Raw genomic sequence first — 21,419 nt, 5'->3', positions numbered from 1 at the left:
AGCTTTAATTGTCCTCCCAGAACCAAATTCAACCTTTCCCATTAAAGAAAGCATCTGGAAAGTATAACAGAGAAAACGTGGTTTTAGGAGTCCAACTGAACTGAGTTCAAATCCCACATCTGCCACATATTAGCAGGTTTTGGACAAGTTACTAGCCTCAGTTTGTTCAGCTATCCAGTGAAAAGAATATTGGCCTTATTGAGTTGTTCAAAGGGTTACATTCTAAAGTGTATATGAAATAATTAGCTCTGTGCCTGATATATAGGTGTTCCATTGATGTTTAAAGGCAGTGGCTGTTGGTCACACTTTAGTGATTTCATACAAAAGTTCTAGAATACACATGAAAAGTAAAAGTGGGAATATCTGAGATACACCACCAACCAATCCTGTCACCTTTATTTTCTGAGCCTCACTTTTCTCAACTATAAAGTAAGAAAAAAGAACTCTGATGTGTCTTTCCAACTCTAAAGTGATTTTCTTCTACCATGAGGTATGAGTGGAGGACCTGAGATGTGATTCGTTTCCCCTGCCGAGCCTGGCCACAAGCCAGAATGCTGTCCTGGGACTAGACTTACTGTGTGTGCTGTATCTGTTCCTCTCCCACGACTGCTTAAGTGCTGGGCCAGTTAGTTAGCAAGGAATGGAAGTAACCTGGTACCTGGTATTTCTGCTTCTCTGCCCTCTGACTCCTAACCCAAAATCAGTCCTTTTCCTCTTCTTATCAAACCTACAACCAGAGCAGTTTTGAAGACAGACCACCAAACTGAATAATAAAACGCCTTCTCTAATTCTGTATTAATGACCTCATATTGACTATGTACTAATTATTGTTGAAATATATAGTAACCTTCTTTTCAAGATGTGACCTCAGTTAGAATGGAACCATGTAAAAACAGTTTGAGAAGATATTTACTTACTTATGAGCTTAATTAGCTACGTCTTATCATAATTAAACACATCAATTTGAATAGCATCTTACAGGTTTCCTGTAACCGCACTGAGGATCCAATCTTGATATTGCCAAAAAATATACTATCTTGTATCTATGACAACATGTAGAATTTGAGAATGGGCCATCTGCAGTATTGTATCCTAAATTGAAAACTTAGTATTTGACTGTTTCAAGTGGCTAGGTGATATCTGTCACAGTTGATGCTGTTCTCCCCTAACCTTCTATAATAAACACACAGAAATGTATTTCCTGCTACTCTAGTCTGCCCTCACTCCTGCTCTGCTCTCCTGCCCCTCCCCACTAGCTTTTATAGAAATGCCTCTAAAACAGGAGCATTTTTATACCTCAGGACATTTGCACTACCTGTTTTGTCTATCTGAGATGTTCTTTCTCAAAAATATGCAAAGCTATCTCCCTCATTTCCTTTAAATCTGTATTCAAAGAACAGATTCTCATTTCCTGATCATCAGATTTGAAACTACAGGCACCCCCCCTCGCAAAATATATAAACATTTTCCTTCTTTTTTTTCCCCCTACAACACTTAATACTGTCAAACATTGTACATTTAGCCTATTTATTTTTCTATTTACTTATTCCCTTTGTTAGAAGATAAACCTCTGGTGGAAGGATTTTCGCATGTGCCAGTAGCATCTTTACCCCAAGAGCTAGGGCAGAGTCTAGTACAAAGTGGGTGTACCACAAACATTTGCTGAATATGAGAAAATCTCCATCCTGAAACCACCAGAATAAATTAATGATAGAGTGATGACATTTATTTTCCTTCACTTTGAATTTACTTGGATGAATACTAGTGTCATTTCTTTAGTATTAACTGGGATTTCAGAACAAAGAATCCAGATGGTCAGATATAATAATGAAAGGCATATAGAAATGTGTTTTGAATTTGTGCCAATTTGGCAGCAACATCTGAGCAGCTCCCTCAGTCTGAATCTTTGCAGATTCTCTATGTTACCTCCCTAAGTAGTCTGTGGCTGCTCCTTAAGAAAAAAAAATGAAAAAGCAGTTCTCAAAATTTTAAATATTGTGTGGTGTGTATGTCTCTGAGCTTATAGCCAGTTTGATTTTTGAACACTCATTCACTTAAGTCCAGCCCATCGTTTTTCATTAGTGTTTCCACTGATGTGCATATAAGTGATCTCATTCTATTTAAAGGTCACAGTGTTCAAAAACCAATTCTAATGCTGCTCCACGACAGCAGTAGAAAACAAGATACTTAAATTCGGCGATATTCTACTGAATCATGAAATAAGGAAAACATATAGGTGGAGGACGTATCCACTTACAAAAATATCTGATATGCTGGACAACATAGAATTTTTAAAAGAGATTTGAAAATCTTTTACCATACAAGAAAAGAAGGAGATGGGTTAACCAGAAAAGGTGTTGAAGAATAATTCCTCTATGAATTGGAAACTCTGAAATAGCTAATTTTTGGCTGTAAAGAAGTGTGAGTTTTACAAGTTTGTAAGCTGTGTGTAATAACCGAAATGTAAAGGAGGGGAATTTTGCTCCCACCAACACTGTGAAGAAGTTTGAAAGAGAAGTTTACATCGTCAGTAAAACCTAATAGGATGATATCTTAGAAAACTTTCTAAGATATGATACCATAGAAAACTTCATTCTTATTTTGATAATAAGGTTTTATTTTTAAAGTAAAATATCTGTTTATAAATGCTCATGTTCTAAAAGCCGTGATTAGTCAATGTTGCCTGATACAGAACAATAGTTGCAAAATGTCTAAAACACAAAAACTGCAGGCTTGATTCAGGAAGATGCAGTGAATTTTCTGGTTTTCTGGACTAATGAAGAGGAAGGAAAATTAAGATAATAAAAAATCCATTAAACCTCAAACCAGGACTTCCTTTTATTATTTTATTATTTCATTTATTTTACATGTTGTGTGCCCAAGGGCATGTTAAGTGCTTTATATTGATTTATTATTACATTTAGATGACAATCCTGAATGGTTGATCTTATATATCATTTTATATGGAAAAAATTAAGGCTCTGAGCTGTCAGAGAATAAAACTAAACTGCTTTTTGCTTACTGAGCAAGGCAGAGCTGCAGCATTTAATTTTAGAAAGTTTTCCTGAGAAATGAAAAAGAAGGACCAAGGAGTAATGCATTCCTTATTAACAGGGATGCTATACATTTATTTATTTTTTTTCTTTTTGGTTGTTTATTTTTCTGGTTTTCATCATTAAATTATAGATGCTAATTTCAAAGAGGTTCTATTTAGGCTATGTACTGCTTTATAAAGAGCACACACTTGGGATGTGGCAGATTTTTTCTTTAAAAGAGCAGACCATTTCCTTGCCCCAAATCACTCAGGTGGCAAGCGGAGATATTGGAATATGACACAAAAGTATTTTATTCTCAAGTCTGTTTTGTTTTTGTTTGTTGGTTTGTTGTTATTGTTTTCCTTTGTTCTCATTTGAAACTCTTGCCTTGAAATAGTTCTGTTGTAAAATATAATCATATCCCAACAGACGATCCAGAGAAAAACTGTCAACAATTCTAGTCCTTTGTTCATATTTTTTCACCAGCTTTCTAAAACAAGTAATCACAATAACCAAAAAGGTTGAACCATGGAATAACTTGTTAAATGCATATAAAAACATCTGAGGTAATGCGGTTTTGAGACTTACTCTTCAAAAATTGTTTGAAATTTCTAACAGACCACTACCTTTCTAAAGAGGTAGTTATTGTTATTCTTACTTATAGATGGAAAAATTAAGGCACAGAGAGATTAATAAATTGCCCACCTTGACACAGCTAGAAGGTGTTGGATCTGAGTGCAGATTCAAGTAGTCTAACTTCAAAACTGTGTTCTTGTCAGCTGTTATGTTGGCAAACACAATGCTGACCCCGAAAGGCTTAGGGCTAAGAAGCAAGAGTGAATACAAATAACCATGCTTCTAACCACAATGCCTATGAATATGTTTGTTACACAAAGTTTCCATATATGTGTAATAAAATTAACTCCAGGTGTCCCATGAGGCTTCACACATTTGAGGATTGTCTATCGGAGTTGGTTACTAATCCTACTGAGTGTGGATTACTTCTCTCGAGATAGGCCATGGGGTTATGGGTTATAGGTTTTAAGGAACCCTAGTAGCAAGAGTAGGTGTTTCTGCTCAAGAAAACGCATTTGGATATTATGGTCAGGCTTTTGGCCTTATCTGAATTTTTTGGAACCTCAGTTTCATTCGTGGTAGCAAATTGCTTTTCAGAAGTACTTCTGCTACCTGAGGCTATTCTTTATATTTTTATTTTATTCATGGTTTTTAATTATGTGGTTCACTCTACTAGTAGAATTTATTATATTTTGTGGTGGTGGTGATTTCTTATATATGGAAGAAAATAAAGTCTTTTTACTGCTACCAGTGTAAATGTCTGAAATCTAGTTAGCAAGATTAAACTAACTAAAAATGTCAGAATAAGGGGTAGGCAGAGTTTTGCAACCATTAATAAACAAAGTGAAGTTTTTTTGTTTTGGTTTTGGTTTTGGTTTGGTTTTGGCTTTGGTTTGGTTTTTTATTGTCTTGAGATTCTATTAGGTGCAGAAGCATACATATACATGTTCTTAATTGGCATATGATCTCATCTACAAAAATGTACTTTCTCTAGTGATATCCCTGTATGTCATATTCCATTTTAGGTTTATTCAAAATAATATTATAATAAAATTGGTCATTCTGTACCATCTTACCCCAATATAATTACATGGAACAAATACTTTTTCTATCCAAAATAGCAGTTTAAGGAATTAATTTTATTCTCATCTGCCAGAAGTTTGATCAAAATTAAGAACATCAGTCTGCCAAATTTCATTTTTGTCCTATTTTTAGTTTCATCTCAGTTACACTGAACTGGGTAGAAAAAAAAAATGCCCTACACGTGCTTCCTTTGAGGCCCATTGACCTTGCACTCTCTTGATCTGGACAGTTGTGGCTTTATTCCAGATTCTTCTCTGTAAGTCTCCTTGTCCTTTCAAATGGCCTCCTGGATGGGACCCAACACAACCCCACTGGCCTCTTCCATAAGGTCCATATTGATTTCCCAGGAAACATTTATGCGTCACTGTCCCTGCAGTCAGGAGGGTGTTGGCCAAGCCCAGTACAGTACCATTTACTTGACTTTGTCCCAAAGTACCTACACCCTTGTCCTCAGTTTTCAGGCAAGAGTCAGATCCTGGTCCACTGTCCTCTGCTCAGAGAAAGCAAGCTCTCCAGGTGGCTCCTGTGAAATTCCCTACTGAACTAGAGGATAGAAGGTGGTTCTCATCACCATTTCCCCGAGTGGACATGGAGAGTCTCAATGTAGCGATGGTTCTCTTCACATAAATGTCTGGTTTTTTTTTTTAAAGATTTTATTTATTTATTTGAGAGAGGGAGAATGAGAGAGAGAGAAAGCACATGAGATGGGGGGAGGGTCAGAGGGAGAAGCAGACTCCCTGCTGAGCAGGGAGCCCTATGCAGGACTCGATCCAGGGACTCCAGGATCATGACCTGAGCCGAAGGCAGTCGCTCAACCAACTGAGCCACCCAGGTGCCCCTAAATGTCTGGTGTTTTGCTTGTATGTTTTTTATAGACCTGCAGTGAGTATGAGTGGGCAAGGATATTGAAATAGGTTTCTTTGAAAGTTTGCATGGGAAGTTTTGGAATTTCATATCAATTGATGTTGGTGTTTTGGTGAAACTTTTACATTAACCCCTTTCTCCAGCTGTCGAGAACAAGATTCACCATTAGAGACAAGGAAAGGAGAAAAGAGAAATTCTTTTATTTCAGAGTATTCATGCTGTGTTCATTTGTTTATTAGCACGTTCACGTTAGTTGCCTGATTTAGTTATAATAGTAACTCTGCAGGATTGGGAATATTACTCCCAATTTACAGAGGAGGAAACTAAGTTTCAAAGAGTAGATTTTTTAAGGGGATACAGATAGTGGGGAGATAGAAATGTCTGACTGGAAAGCTTCTGCCTTTCTTGTTGCCCTGCAACAGGTGAGATTTATATATATCTAAGCACGCTGTTAGCCTAGGACTGCTCCATGTATTTCTCAAATAGTTACCGTCCTTTTGTGGACTTGGGTATAGAAATGTTTGAGGTCATTTCTACAACTGTTGATTTTGAACTTAGAACATAATCTTAACATTGGCTGAGTTTTAAAATAAATGTTTAATTTTTTTTCCAGACAATAGATTTTGAAGGTTTTAAGCTCTTTATGAAGACATTCCTAGAGGCAGAGCTTCCTGATGATTTCACAGCACACCTTTTCATGTCATTTAGCAACAAATTTCCTCATTCTAGTCCAATGGTAAAAAGTAAGCCTGCTCTCCTTTCAGGAGGTAAGTCTAATTATATACTTTAAAAATGTATATGTAGTAAAATGCTTGAAGGGAAAATCAGTATCAAGTTCTCTATAAGAGAAGAGATGATTTGCTTAGGAAATATCTTTCTTTCAGGATTTATACTGATAGTGCAAAATATTTAAAGTGTCTCCAATATAGTAATAGCTAAACACTAGAGAAAATATACTTTATCATTATCCATCACTTGTCATTCAAAGTCTTAGAAGTCTATGTTTAGGTAAAAATTTTAAGAAAAACTTCTGTCAAAACTGGAAAAGTGCTCTTTGAAATGACTAGTTAAATATAGGTAACTTTATATATGAAAATGTAGTCACAGAGCAGTTCTGTGTAGGAAACATAATATTTATATCACTTCTGTAAATTTCTAACATACTTTCATAGAAGAGTTTTGATTTTTCTCTTAGACACTTATTTTTTTTAAATTTAATATCACCATGGAGTTGATTGGTTCTGTCATTATGGGTAGCTTTTCAGAGATGTCTAATGAATTAATACCTGTTGCTAATTGTGTCCAGCTCCATCCAGTCAGGAGAACAAATATCTCACTGTATTACTCTACTGAATGTAAAATAGGTGATTTGTTAAACAGGGTTGGAGGGTTGAAAAACCAAAGAGGAATACTAAGGTAATGCAGAGGTAGAACCACAGGAAGCATGTGCCACTCCTAGGTTGGAGTAATCAAAACTCAGAATCTTGGAAGAAGGACTTCTTTGAACTGGGATGTAGGATTCTGTGGGGAAGGTGTTGCCTGGCAGAACTCGCCCTGGGACTTCTGTGGAGGGTATGACTTCCTTCTGGGTTTGGTAGCTCAGGAGCTCAAGAGGGGAGTCAGACATCTTAGGAGTATCACCATGGTCTGTGCAGGATTGTGTAGCCAGGCTCATTGTGCCTTTCTCAATGTGGAAATGAGCTGGAGACTAGAGCCTGTTGCTCCTTATTTTGTCTGTTCTTACAGTGTGGGGCTTACCAGTGTTCTGGGCTGAACATTTTAAAATGGGATAATTCCTTACTTTGATCTAGAAATTAAAACTTCCTTGTTCTCCCATTTCATGCTATAAATGGATTGCACATACCATAGACTGAATAAAATAATAAAATTGTCTCTTTCATTTTATATGAAACAAAACTATTCTTGTGTATGGAGAAAGAAGGGGGGTACTTTTTGAGATGTTGTGTGTCTGAGTAATTGTGTCAGACTTGGAGAGAAGAGAGGAGAGATTCTAATTAATTAGGTAGGTTTGTAAGAAATTAAAATCTCAAACCTTCTTGTCTCCAAATAGCATGTAGTAAGTATTACATATAAGATGCCAAATTTACAAGGAGTAGAAATCAAATCAGGTTCCAAAATGGAAAAAAAAAATTAAAGGGTAACAGCTTGTACTTCTTTTGGGACAGCCACATATTCTGCGCAGATCTACTTGAAAGGAGTTGCAAGATGGGCTGTGTAGCTCTCATACAGCAAAAAATAAATCAAACTGGAATTCCTTTTCAAAACTTGGTCTCCACATTTTAAAACATAAGTGCATGGGGTTCTTTGTAGGACTGTTTTCAACCCCATATTCTTTCAGACTTACCTTTGATAGTAAAAAATACATGTATTTTTATTTTTAGAACCCTGCTTTGCCATAATCGAAGTTATCTACACAAGATATATTTGGGTTGAAAAAATCACAAATAAATTTTGAATAGAAAAGAGCTATAATCTGTTTTGTTTACCACCCCTCCACCCCACCCCACCCTGAGGAGAGTTCACTATATTTCATTACTACAGTACCAACAAGGGTGTGATAACCATTCTTGACTCTGTATCAACTGAAAAAATGGTTTCTCAATAAAAGCAAAACTAAATTGGGAAAAATGTTATTCTTGTAGTGAACAGTATTCAAGTATTGGAGATATGGTAAATGTAAAACATTTAGTTCTTATAGAATCAAAAATTTTATTTATTTATTTATTTATTATTTATTAAGATTTTATTTATTTATTCATGAGAGACAGAGGGAGAGAGAGGGAGAGAGAGAGAGAGAAGTAGAGGGAGAAGCAGGCTCCGAAGGAGCAGGGAGCCCGATGCGGGACTCGATCCCAGGACCCCGGGATCATGACCTGAGCCGAAGGCAGACGCTTAACCATCTGAGCCACCCAGGCGCCCTAGAACAAAAATTTTAAATAGTTAGATGCATAAAAGTTGTGTGTGTGTGGTGTAGTTGGTTTTTGTTGGAACTTGTAGTAGCTACTGATCCGTCTGGTATTTTGTGTAGTGAATGATTTTTGGGGGGAATATTTTGTTGCAGTGTAAGTGCCTCTTATCACCTACTTAAAATGTAAGATGATTCTTTCTACTGTTCCCAAGTTGGGCTTTTAATTTTTGAAGATATCCCCTAATGCTTTATCTTTCCGGCTTTCTCATAACCTCTTCTGCTTCATTGTGAATGTCAGGTCCCTGATGCCTCACATGTTTGCCAGCCCAGTGACTAACTTCTGATTTTACCTTCATCCCCAGAATCTATCACCTGAACTATTCTCTTTACAGAATGGTTGAATCATTTGGAACCTTTGTTTTTTGGCAAGTGGCTCATATACCCTTGACCATGAATCAATATTATGAGTTCATATTTCAGGCCCTTCAACTTGAATACTGAGAATAACCAAAGAGAAATTTCATAAATATGCAGATTGTTGCCTCTGCAAATTCTTAACATCCAATTTTAACATGGCCTTAATACCACTTCAGCTTTTTAAAAAATCTACCATAAAAAGTATTTATTCTTGATACTGTCTCCTAGCTCAGTTAGGCTAAAATTTTCAAACTTCCTTTAGTTTATTCAAATCTTTCCCCTCATTCTCAATAGGTTAATTATTTTTCATATCATACAAAAAATAGGCACTAACATAAAATGCCTCAATTATTCCCCATACAACCCAGACATGTTTCTTCAGCTCACAGAGAATATGTATTAACTATATTCCAGATGGAGCTCTTCCTTGGATGTTCCATAAGGAATCGAACTAAATGTGTTTGAAAGTCAAATAATGCTATTCTGCCCACACCTGCTTCTTTCTTTCTTGTCTCTTGGTGAATGGAACCCAAGTATCTATCACTTTTCCAATCCTAAAATCTTGGACTCTTCCACCCTGCACCGCCTCATGCCTCATGTTTAGTTAATCACAAAATGCTCTCTATTGCTCATTATAACTTCTCAAACATTCTGCCAGTGTGGGTATGATCCATCATTGTTTGTGTTAGAGAGTAGCCATTAGCATGGCTCCAGCTGGGCCCTGGACTTCCATCTCCACGATATGCTTTCTAACACTGAAGCCTGATTAGATTCGTCTTGGGTTTCCAAGTTTCAGGCCTTCACTATCATCTTATGGAAAGTTTTTTAAATTTTTTATTTTTCATGTAAACTTAAATCCTTGATAGTTAAAGTGGATTAAAGCAGTGCTGCTTTGGTGAAGGGAGGGGGTGCAGGAGAGATGTAAGTACAGGAAGTCCCAGCCACTGGCCTTCCCACACCTTTTGAGACTCCCCCCGCTCCCCCTACCAAGATGGCTTTAATGCCACTCCAAGGCCTGGGCATTGCAGTTAAGAAAATGATAAAATCTGAGTTTCATAGTAGTGAGCACAATGCCATGTAGCTTGTTGACCTGCCTACAGTCCCAATTCTCTCTCTCTTGACCCATGCAACAGACCCTTTACATACCAAAGGGTTTGCTGTGACTTAAGTCTGCTGTGGTCTCTTATCTCACAACAAAACCCAACTCCTTCAAGTCTCAGCGAATGTGTCACTCTAGTTGAATAGCACCTGCTGGGATGGGACACCTGGGGTGTGCCACTGGGAAGCAACGCTGGCAACATGTAAAAGTCACACCTTCTTCTTCTTGTACAAGAACTGGTGTGTCCCTCTCCTCCCCAACTCCCACCTAGACCAGCTCTGCACGGCAGCTCTGGGAATGAACCACCTTCAGCTCAATGATCACTAGTCTTGTATAGGGTAGCAGTTAATGGTACTTATTAGTAACTTCTACTTTCTCTAAGAATGTAGTAGTTAAAAGAGAATGGAATTGATTTGTTAACTGGTTCAAACACTTATACTGTATATTTCTGTTTGGCTCCACAATGTCTAAAATGTTGACTCTATAACAGTAAATGTCTGTTATTAGCTATAGGTTAGGGCAAGTGTTTCTTGTTGTTATTATTAGTTTTATAGGGCAGAAAAAAAGAAGATTTCCTAGCACCCTTTATATCAGGTCATGTAGTGACTTGTCCAGTTGTAATTCTTAATTATTTATTTTATTAATTCATTAATTCATGCAGTCCACTGTTTTTTTTTTTTTAGAGGCGTGGGGGAGGAGCAGAGGGAGAGGGAGAGAGAGAGAAAGGGACGTGGGGCTCAATCTCACAACCCTGAGATCATGACCTGAGCCGAAATCAAGAGTCAGACATTTAACTGACTGATCTACCCAGGTGCCCCTCCACCATTCTTTTTTTAAAAATAACTTATGTGCCAGAATTGCACCAGAAAACTGAGGATCCTTTAGAGCCACACAGAAAAAGATAGTCAATTAGGTGATCAGTCATATTACAATAAAATAAAAGTTGTCATCTATTTATCAAGATCATCTGAGATTTTAATCATAAATTGAAATTATGTAGTTTAAATAGAGGTAGGGACAGGTACTTGTAGGAGAGCATGGAAGGGAGTTTCAAGAAGAGAAAACATGTACATTTCTACTCCAATTAAAAAAATAAATGCCCCATGAAAGTATAGTGTGTGAACTGTAAGAAACTCCTTATTATTTCATTCATAAATATTTACTTATTTTTAAATTTTTAAATAAATTTTAAATCCAGCATAGTTTACATACAGTGTTATATTAGTTTCAGGTGTATAATACAGTGATTCAACAATTCTGTGTATTACTCAGTGCTCATCATGACAAGTGCACTCCTTAATCCCCATTTATTTCACCCATCCCTGCATCCACCTCACCTCTGGTAACCGTCAGTTTGTTCTCTATAATTAAGAGTTTGTCTCTTGGTTTGTCTCTCTCTCTTTTTCCCTTTGCTCATTTATCTTGTTTCTTAAATTCTACATATGAGTGAAATCGTATGGTATTTGTCGTTCTCTGACTGACTTATTTCGCTTAGCATTATACTCTCTAGCTCCATCTGTGTTGTTGCAGTTGGCAAGATTTCATTCTTCCTTATGGCTGAGTAGTATTTTATATCATTCACAAATATTTATTGATCACTTACAATGTGCCTACCCACACACACTATTCATATTTCAGTGAGCAAAATGAAACTACTTCCCTTCCTCTATAGTCAATTACATTTTAGTAAATAAGTAAAAATATACATAGCATGTCGGAAGGTAAGGTAAGGAATGCTATTAGCAAACATTGGTTAGATAGAAAGTACAGGTCGAAACTGAGGATGACTGGGAGCCCCGAATTTCTCATGAATGACTGAAACTGGGATATGAGTCACAAGAAGACCATTTTTAAAAAAAAGATTTTATTTTGATTTATTTGAGAGAGAGAGAGAGAGAGCACAAGTGGTGGGGAGGGGCAGAGGGAGAAGGAGAAGCAGACTCCCCACTGAGCAGGGAGCCCAACATGTGGCGCCTGGGGCATCCCAGACACCTGAGATCATGATCTGAGCTGAAGGCAGAAAGGTAACCAACTGAGCCACCCAGGTTCCCTGAAGATCATTTTTGATGGTCCCAGATTAGATGGTAGTTATGACCTTGGAAGTACCATCATGGCTGGAGGAAGGGTTGGGGGAGTGGTCCTGGCAGGGGCAGAGTCCTGTGGCCTTAGGAGTTAGAAGAAGATAGGCTTGCTGAGTACCGAGAGATCTGGGTCTATGCCTTGAATCCTTGGGCCGGGGCCGATGAAGTGACTGGAAGAGAGCAGCTGGAGAAGAGGCCAAGGAGGGAGCCAAGGCCCCATGGTGAACCTGGGGAGTTGTTACACAGTTTGAAGCCAGTGGGGTGGAAGCTATCATGAAGGTACGTGAGGCTTGAAGGTACAGAAGAGTCAAGATATTTAAGATTGGGAATAATAACAGCCACCTCTGAAAGAGTTAAAGCATTTTATTTTTGGTCCCTTTCATTGCCCATCCTATATGGCAATAGCTAATTGATTTATGCTATTAAGCCACAGTATCATTAGTGAATGTAATTCTTTTTATGTTTTCAGTACAACCAGAGAGTCATACCACAGGTAATATTTTTAGGCAGAAAGGGAGAAAGAATTTCTTTTTGTCTATAAGGAAGTTAATCAAATTAAGGACAGAAAATTGTATAATGAAAATGAGGTATTTGAACCCTTGGGAAAATGTTGTTTTGCCAAATGACCTTCCTGGATGTTCTTGCCAAAAGACACACTTCATTAATTGTGCTGAGAAGAAATTATTACTCTTATCAGGACTGTCTTGAGGATATTAAAAATATGTGTGTGTGTGCATGTTCATGCATATTTTCACTATAGGTAGCTTTATAGGTCTTTTGTGTCTAATAAACTACTAAAGTTTCCACAATACAAAAAAGGGCAGACAAGGTCCCAAAAAACACAAACTGAACAGAGTTCAAGGCTTGTGTGACTGTGAGATAGGGAGCTTGTTGGCACATAGTAGGCATTTAAGATACATTTGTGCATTTGTTAATGTTGGTAGACTTATATACCTACATACAAGGGCTCTAGAAATAAAGATAATTCCTATCCATTGACCAATAGGCATTTATCTACATCAACCATTACATTTCTTATGCTTTTATAGCACCAAATTCACTCTTCTAATTATTGTTATTTGTAGTAGTAGTAATCCACAAATTATTTTACTCCAATAAATCTTTTATCCTGAAACTCTGAAAACTATTCATGGAAACCATAGAAAAATCCTCACTTCAAGGCCCTATTCATGATAAAATTACTGTCAGTAAAGGAAAAGTTCCCCCAAACCTCCCCTTTAATTATTAAATGGGTTTGAATATATTGGACTTTATTATATAGGTTTCTTTGTTCTTCTATCTGAATATTCTAAGTAAAATGCTGATCTTCAAATTTGCCATCTTTACCATTAGATTTATTTACCCACTGTAAAGGGATTTTTGTATTTTCAGTTCCATGTTAATGATTGCATCTTAAATGATAGTATTATCTTAAGATTGTGGCACTGCCATGTTCATGAATATTATTTATAGCTTTTTATTCTAATAAAAGCAAATATGATATTTAGTACTTTTCAGAGTCCAAAAACAGTCATAACTTTTTTCTTTTCTTTTCTTTTCTTTTCTTTTCTTTTCTTTTCTTTTTGAGAAGGGGAGAGGGGAAGTGGCAGAGGCAGAGGCAGAGGGAGAGGGAGAGAGAGTTTTAAGCAGGCTCCATGCCCAGTGCAGAGCCTGACACAGGACTGGATCTCATGACTTGTGAGATCATGACCTGAGTGGAAATCAAGAGTCGGACACTTAACTGACTGAGTCACGCAGGTGCCCCCAAATCAGTCATAGCTCTACTTAACTTATGATATGCTCTAAAATACCTAGTAATGCTAGGAAAAAATGCAGTGGTACTGAACATTGGCTTTGATCCATTAGAAAGAAAGCCCTATAAAAATGGGATTCTAGGAGTGCCTGGGTGGCTCAGTTGTTAAGCGTCTGCCTTCGGCTCAGGTCACGATCCCAGGGTCCTGGGATCGAGCCCCACATCAGGTTCCCTGCTCTGAAGGAAGCCTGCTTCTCCCTCTCCCACTCCCCCTGCTTGTGTTCCCTCTCTTGCTGTGTCTGTCTCTGTCAAATAAATAAATAAAATCTTTAAAAAAAATAAAATAAAAATGGGATTCTTTTTTTATCTGCTGTGTTCAGTGCTTTATCCTAGAACTTGGTTTTACACAGCTAATATTAAAAGTTCTTAATATCTATTTGGGTTTATATTTATAAAGGCATGCTTGTTATATACCTATTAGAAAATGCAGATAAGCAAAAAGAAAATGTATCCATAATCCATTTCCCTATAACAAAATGCTGGTAAAGATTTGGTAAATATGAATATATGCATGATTATTTTTACATGGGCAAACATATATCTGTGTGTGTGTGTGTGTGTGTGTGCATCCACAAATGTGGTTTTTATAGATGGCCCAGGGAATGGGCTGAGTGGCGGATGAACATTTAGAGCTCTCAGCTATGACTAGGATTTCTAATTTCATTCCAAAAGTTTATGAAATAATCAATGTACACACTCTTAAGAGTCTTGAAAACCAGACTCCAAAGACAAAAGGTCATTTACTGAGAGGCAGGAGACAAATTTCTCTGATTTAGTTTTTTCTCTAGCCCCACAGAATTATACTTCATGTAAAATCTCCATTCAGACTGCCTTTTGAATTGTGGCTACCCTCCTTGTTTTTTGCCTCTGTTCTGGCAAATGTAAAATGGAGAAAATAAGTGCGGGCATTGTACTGGGTGCTGGGGGACTCAAAAACATAATGTGTTAGGTACATTGTAAGTGTTCAGTGCATGTCATTTTTTATTAAACAGATTATTTTCCAGCATTTTAGTTTGCAGACATAGGGAAAGATCAAATTCAATATAGTTTCACCTCCCCAAATGTCATTCATTCTGAAAGAGTACAGTAAGAATTATGGAGTATTATTGGGATTTCTTTTGGTTTGTTTTGATTTTTTGTATCATTAAGATAGAATTGACATACATCATTGTACAAGTTTAAGGTGAACAGCATACTGGTTTGACTTAAATATATTATGAAATGATTGCCAAAATAAGTTTAGGTACTATGCATAATTTTATACAGGTACAATAAAAAGCAAAAGCAAAAACAAAAACAGTTTTTTTCCTTGTAATGAGAAGTCAGGATGTACTCTCTTAACAACTACTGTATACAGTTACGTCATAGAGTAGTGTTAACTGCAGTTATCATGTTGTAACTTACATCCCATTTTGACCATGTTCCTGCAATTCCCCTCCCTCCACCTCATCTCCATGACTTGTACTTTTTTTACTTTATTTTTTATTTTTTAAAGATATTATTTATTTATTTAAGCGAGAGTGAATGAGAGAGAGAGAGAGAGAGAGAAAGAGCCGGGGGAGGGGCAGAAGGAGAGGGAGAAACAGACTCCCCGCTGAGCAGGGAGCATTGATGTGGGGCTCAATCCCAGGACCCTGGGATCATGACCTGAGCCAAAGGCAGACACTTAACCGACTGAGTCACCCAGGTACCCGTACTTATTTTTTTTAACTGAAGTATAGTTGACATACAACATTAGATTAGTTTCAGGTGTACAACAAAGTGATTGAACAAGTTTATAGGTTATGTTATCTATGCTTACCCACAAGTGTGGCTACCGTCTGTGACCATATAGTGCTATTAAATAACTGACTATATTCCCTCTGCTGTACCCTTTATTCCTGTGACTTAATCATTCCATAACTGGAAGCCTGTATCTCTCACTCCTTTTCACCTATATTGCCACCATCTCCCCAGCCCCCTTCCTTCTGGAAACGATAAGTTTCTTCTGTAATGGGTCTGCTTCTGCTTTTTCATTTGTTTTACCTCTCAGATTACACATATGAGTGAAATCATATAGTATTTGTGTTTCTCTGACTGACTTATTTCACTTAGCATAATACTCTTCAGGTCCATCCATGTTGTCACAAGTGACAAAAATCTCAACCTTTTTTGTGACTGTATAATATTCCACATTATGTAAAAGCCATAGCTTCTTTATCTATTCATCTGTGGATGGACACTTGGGGTCCTTCCCTGTCTTGGCTATTGTAAATAGTGCTGCAGTACCCGTAAGGATGCATATATCTTTTCAAGTGAGTGTTTTTATTTTCTTTGGGTAAATACCCATTGGTGGTATTGGGATTTCTTTTTAATATGACAAAAATTAAAGATGTTATCCTGACTTTTTTTTATATGTGGTAGTTTTATTCTCATATGTAGGCATACTCAAGAAACGGGGTAATTCAACCAACTTTCACTTTTTTACCTGTAGATGGTATGTCGCCAACACTGTCTAATATGGTAGCCATTAACACGATGTACCTCTTTAATTTAAATTTAAATTAGTTAGCAAGTAAATAAGACAAAAATTCAATTCCTCAGTCGCACCAGTCGTATTTCATGGGCTTAACAGCTATATATGGTTAATACTACCATATTGGACGGTACATATATAGCATATTTCTATCTTTGCGGAATATTTTACTAGACATAATTGATGTAGACAGATCTTGATTGTACCACTTTAAAAGACCCTAAAGTTTGGAATTAGATATCCTGTCTTCAACTCTTGACTCCCCAGATTGCTACATGATGATCAGAGGTTTACTTTACTCTCTGATTTTCCACCCTCTAGTCTCTAAAATAGAATTGTAGGGTCAAATCAGACCACTCTGTTTAAGTGTTGTTGGCACACGGCCAGAGGTGTTATTGTTACTACTCCTTCACAGAGGTTGCTCTACTTCCAGAACATCACCCACAAAGACCTGTGCTTCAAGCCCTGTTCCTTATTATTATTTGTTTGGGGTTTTTGCCAACGTCCAAACAGATTTCTTACAGAAGATTTGCCGGCACCAGTCTCCTGTCAGGGAAGGTATCCCACTGCCTGACCCCACTTTATGTATATTTTACTTCCCTTGTTGGTTTGTAACCCTGTCTATCTCATTTTGCTGCCAGTTTGTAGAAGCATAAAAAAAAATTATAATGCTATGCTAAGGCAAGCATAGTTGGAAGGTTAACTCTGAAAATCATGAAATGTCTGACAATACCAAACAATTGTTTTTAATCTTGATTGTCTGTGCTACTCATTGTGACTTAAATTAACATGGATATTGGAAATATGATTATACTATGACAAATTGTTTCTAAGCCTGATAAATTTCTGAAAATTGAACCAGTATGGAAAAATAGAAAAGCCAAATTGCCAGTGTTGTTTTTCTCTTGCCTTATAAGTTTAGAAATGTAATTTATGTTATTAGTTTTGAATATTCCATTGTGATAGATGAAGGGAAACAATGGATACAACAGTACCTTTTCATTATCTGAGCTACGTGTTTGACAATAAAACAAACTGGAACAGAGGCAATAATTGAACATGTACCCAAAATGTATTTGCTAATAATTCCACCTTGAAGCTAGGATTAAAAGTATCTATTAAAACAAAACTTTTTAGGTTTTTGTGTCAAGAAATGGAGCGTCTAGAATGAAGTACAATGAAAATCATGTGCTTGAAGAATGTGGTACTAGTAGGCAATGCTCAACTTGACTAATGCTAACTATTTTGGTAGTTAAAACTTTGAAGAATGTTTATATGTAAGGAGGTGTACAAACGTACCCACTTAAATCATCATAAAACAGAAAAATGTTTTCAAAGTACAAGGTAATTTTTCCTAATGAAACTAATACACTCTTTCCTTTAAAAAAGATTTTATTTATTCATTTGAGACACAGAGATACAGAGAGAGAGAGAGCATGAACAGGGGGAGAGGCAGAGGGAGAGGGAGAAGCAGGCTTACTGCTGAGCCAGGAGCCCGATGCGGGGCTCAATCCCAGGACCCTGGGATCATGACCTGAGCCGAAGGCAGAGGCTTAACGACTGAGCCACCCAGGCGCCCCGGAACTAATACACTCTTTATCACAATGCTTAGTTTTTCACTTTATTTTGTGCTTTCTTGTTCACTGCAGTATATGTATACTGCATACAGTATATATACATATAGATGTATATTCGTGCGTGGACATAAATGGTGTGTGTGTGTACACTTGCTTCACTTTTGTGAGGAAATATTAAAAGAAGCATAGCCTTTGGCAAGTCAGTGAGCCTGCAAATTGGGTGTCAATCACATTTTCTTTAAAGCCAAATATTGACCACTTGAGGCAAAAGTTTTGCCTAGTTTTGTGTTCGGTTCCAACTCTGAAGAGTTTTGCCAAAGATGGGATGGATTAAAATGGCCTTCCTTAATGGAACATAGAATTTTGGGCCCCTTCTTCAGAGGCCACTGCTGCTAAAGAGGAACGTACGGTTCCATTTACTATCTCCTTGAAAAGCTGTAGTTAGGAAATGGGGCTTTCAACCTCTTGTTTGCCACTTGTGTTGTTTCCTGTGTTCCACATAAGCCTTAGTACAGTCTGCTTGAAAGAAAAAGAATTTTTTAGGACAGTGAAGGAGACAAGTAGAGGAAAAGAACTCCAGCCAGATTTAAGGAAAGGAAAAAATGTATATTAATGGTAGAGTAGGGTGGAAAAAGTCTCTATGAAGACAGATTGAGGCCCCAGGGCCTGCTTTCAGAAAATTAAATGAAAATATGAAGAAACATTTTCACCACAGAAGAGAAAGTGAGCTGATTTGGGGGACGAGAGTAGGAATAGGAAAAAGCCTGTGAGACTTCCTCAGTTCAGCAGCTCAAAATTTACTCAAGTCCTGCTCTCCCAAAGTTTTTTGTTATGAAGTAATTGAGAAAAAGACCTTTGACGCACCCTAACAATCATTGTAAAAACTGTATGCTTTATCACTCACTTAAGAACCAAAACAAAAACTTTGGATTTGAGGAAGAGTTGATTAGTTCATCAATGTGTGTTGCCATATAAGCCCATAATTAAAAAAAAATAATAAACTAAATTCTTTTAAATATAAGACTGTGACATGAATATGATACAGCTTTTAGTTTATAACATTTCATGAACAGAAAATGAAAAATATTTACTCATTTTGTCAAAAATCATTTTAGTGTAATAATATGCTTTTTCAAAAAGGTGGGGCTGGATATAAGTTATATTTGTATGCTTCTTTTCAATATGTATATTACTTACAAGAAAGGCAAACAGAAAATTATATGGTCCTCACATTCTCCAGATTTTTTATATTCAATATTATGAAAGCTGATAAAGAAATAGCATGCACTTTAGTTTTATACAAACAAATGATCATGAAGTATTCTGAATCAGTGAAAATATATAATGTGGTTGGCATTCTTTCAAATGAATGTCATAACATGTTATTTTCCTTCTTTCTTGTTTTGTTCTGAGGTTTTGTATAAGAGTTAAATCAAGCTGATTAAATCATTTCAGTACCGTAAGGGGGAGGGAAGCAGAGAAGAGAGGATTAGCTCATCAGGCAGAATGGGTTAGGTCATAGTTTATCCGAACATAACTCAAGTGCTGTGTTTTCCAAGTCTGGAAGTTACGGTCATGTCAAAGGTCAGTTCCAAAATGTCTTTTATCGTAAGTGTGAACTGCTTATTCCTGCAGCTGGCCAAGCTTTAGTTGGTTAGGTAGAATTAGTCAGGTATGTATATTTTTGAAAACTCAGGATTGTCTTCAATTCTCTGCCTTCTTTTGTTTTTTTTAAAAATAACTATATTAGTTTGTATTAGACATACAGTGACACTTTTGTTAAGAAAAATCAATTTATAATTATATCTTTTTTGATAGCTATTATCAAATAGAATTAATGTGAAGCATAGAGCTGTATTTGAAATAAGTACGACTTCAGTAAAAACAAAAAACTGAAAGAAAGATGTAAAGCAGTGTTTTTCGAAATGTGGTTTGTGACCCATTAATGGTTGGTAAATTCAATTTAGAGGGTCTTTGACAGAATTTTAAGAATGAAATAGAAGAAAAGAGAAGAGATTAACATGGAAAAGAAAGCTTGGGGCAGTTACAGAACCTACTAATGTTGAGGGCGAGAGAGGGAGAATAAAAGGCTTCTACTGGATTCACGTGTAAATTGTTTTTCTTACTTTTTCTTACCCTTGGCCTTGGTCTGTCATCCATTAGTGCAGAATAAAGAGGGTGGATTTGCCAGCTGTGTAACTCTAAGCCTGTAAAATGGGAATATTGCAATCTACCTCGAAGAGTTAACGTGGGAATTAAGTGAGACGATCCATGTTAAAGCCTCCAGGACGGTTCCTGCCACATATTCAACACTCAATAAATAGTAGCTTTTCATATTAACACTGTGAATGTTGAAAGTAATTTCATAATCCATTAAATGATATGCTGGGTTCTTGAGATGGCTGGAGGAGATGCCAGGTACTCCATCAAAGTTACTTATCCAAGAAAATGGACAAGAGCATGAGATGTGGTTAGGTAGAGGCATGCTCTGGACTGATAGGCTTATAGAACTGTGTTTGGTTGGGATTATTCCCTCCATTCTAGTAACTCCCATTTGATTAGGAATCTAGCAGCCATTCAGCCCATTAGCCATTTCACCCAAACACCTCTTGTTTGCCAAATGAACCTTAAATGATAATTGGGGTTTGCCTTCAGGTCTTGTCAGGTACACATGATCTGGTTTCACATGCATCTCTGTTAGATGGAATTAACCATTTATTATAAAGGAGTTTCAGTTCAATCATTATCGCCTAAATAATCTGCTGTCATCAGCTATTGCAAACAGGCATTCCAGTTCTCTACCCTTGTCTTGGAATAAGCACAGTGAATGGGTTTCAGAAATAAAGTTATGAACCATATTAAAACTAAAGTACGGTCATATGTTCTTTCCTCTCTAATCAAATGTCTGTGGTATTCAAGCCGATTGTTGTTTATGTTCCCTTTCTTACGCATGGGCCGATTTCTTGATGGGAAAAAGGATGTTTTATTCATGGTGCCCACAAATATTTGACATAAATTTGTGTTTTTCTGAATGAATGATTCCTGATTATCAACATATAAATCATACTGTGACAGACTCAAGTCTCTTCTTCAGTGTTTCGTGAAAGGCCAATTTTTAGTATCTTCTTAGCTGATTTGTTCTTGCCACTTCCTAAAGCAGAGAAAGGTGGAAGAGGAAAGTGGTTTTTCATGTGTTCAAATCTGTCCATCAGCTCACCCTGGACAAGAGGATTCTGACCCCAACATGCTCTTACAGGCAGGAGGAGCAATCTCCATGTCCCTGAATACCAAAAAACTCTGAATTATTTACAGTAATCATAGAATATGTCTGACTCTGCTATCCTAGAGTTCCAGAGAATTTGGCTATTTTTTACCTAAAAATATATAGTTCTCTAAAAGGTCTGTGCATTTTCTATTTCCTTAGTTGTCT

The 21,419-nt window shown here is 36.9% G+C and overlaps 1 protein-coding gene across 9 annotated transcripts in view; it reads left to right on the top strand.

Annotated features, from left to right (window-relative positions):
- The window catches only part of DGKB (diacylglycerol kinase beta), a 714,841-nt gene that overhangs the window by 158,487 nt on the left and 534,935 nt on the right, over positions 1 to 21,419 (top strand). For all 9 annotated transcript variants that reach the window (XM_027574763.2, XM_027574760.2, XM_027574759.2 and 6 more), the window contains one exon: positions 6,172 to 6,325. In XM_027574763.2, the coding sequence (XP_027430564.1) occupies positions 6,172 to 6,325 (154 nt within the window). The remainder of the gene's footprint in view (positions 1 to 6,171; positions 6,326 to 21,419) is intronic.

This window comes from Zalophus californianus, chromosome 12, assembly GCF_009762305.2.
Source record: "Zalophus californianus isolate mZalCal1 chromosome 12, mZalCal1.pri.v2, whole genome shotgun sequence".
NCBI lineage: Eukaryota > Metazoa > Chordata > Mammalia > Carnivora > Otariidae > Zalophus > Zalophus californianus.
Note: the sequence above shows the minus strand (reverse complement) of the source record. Positions and strands in the feature narration are given on the sequence as shown.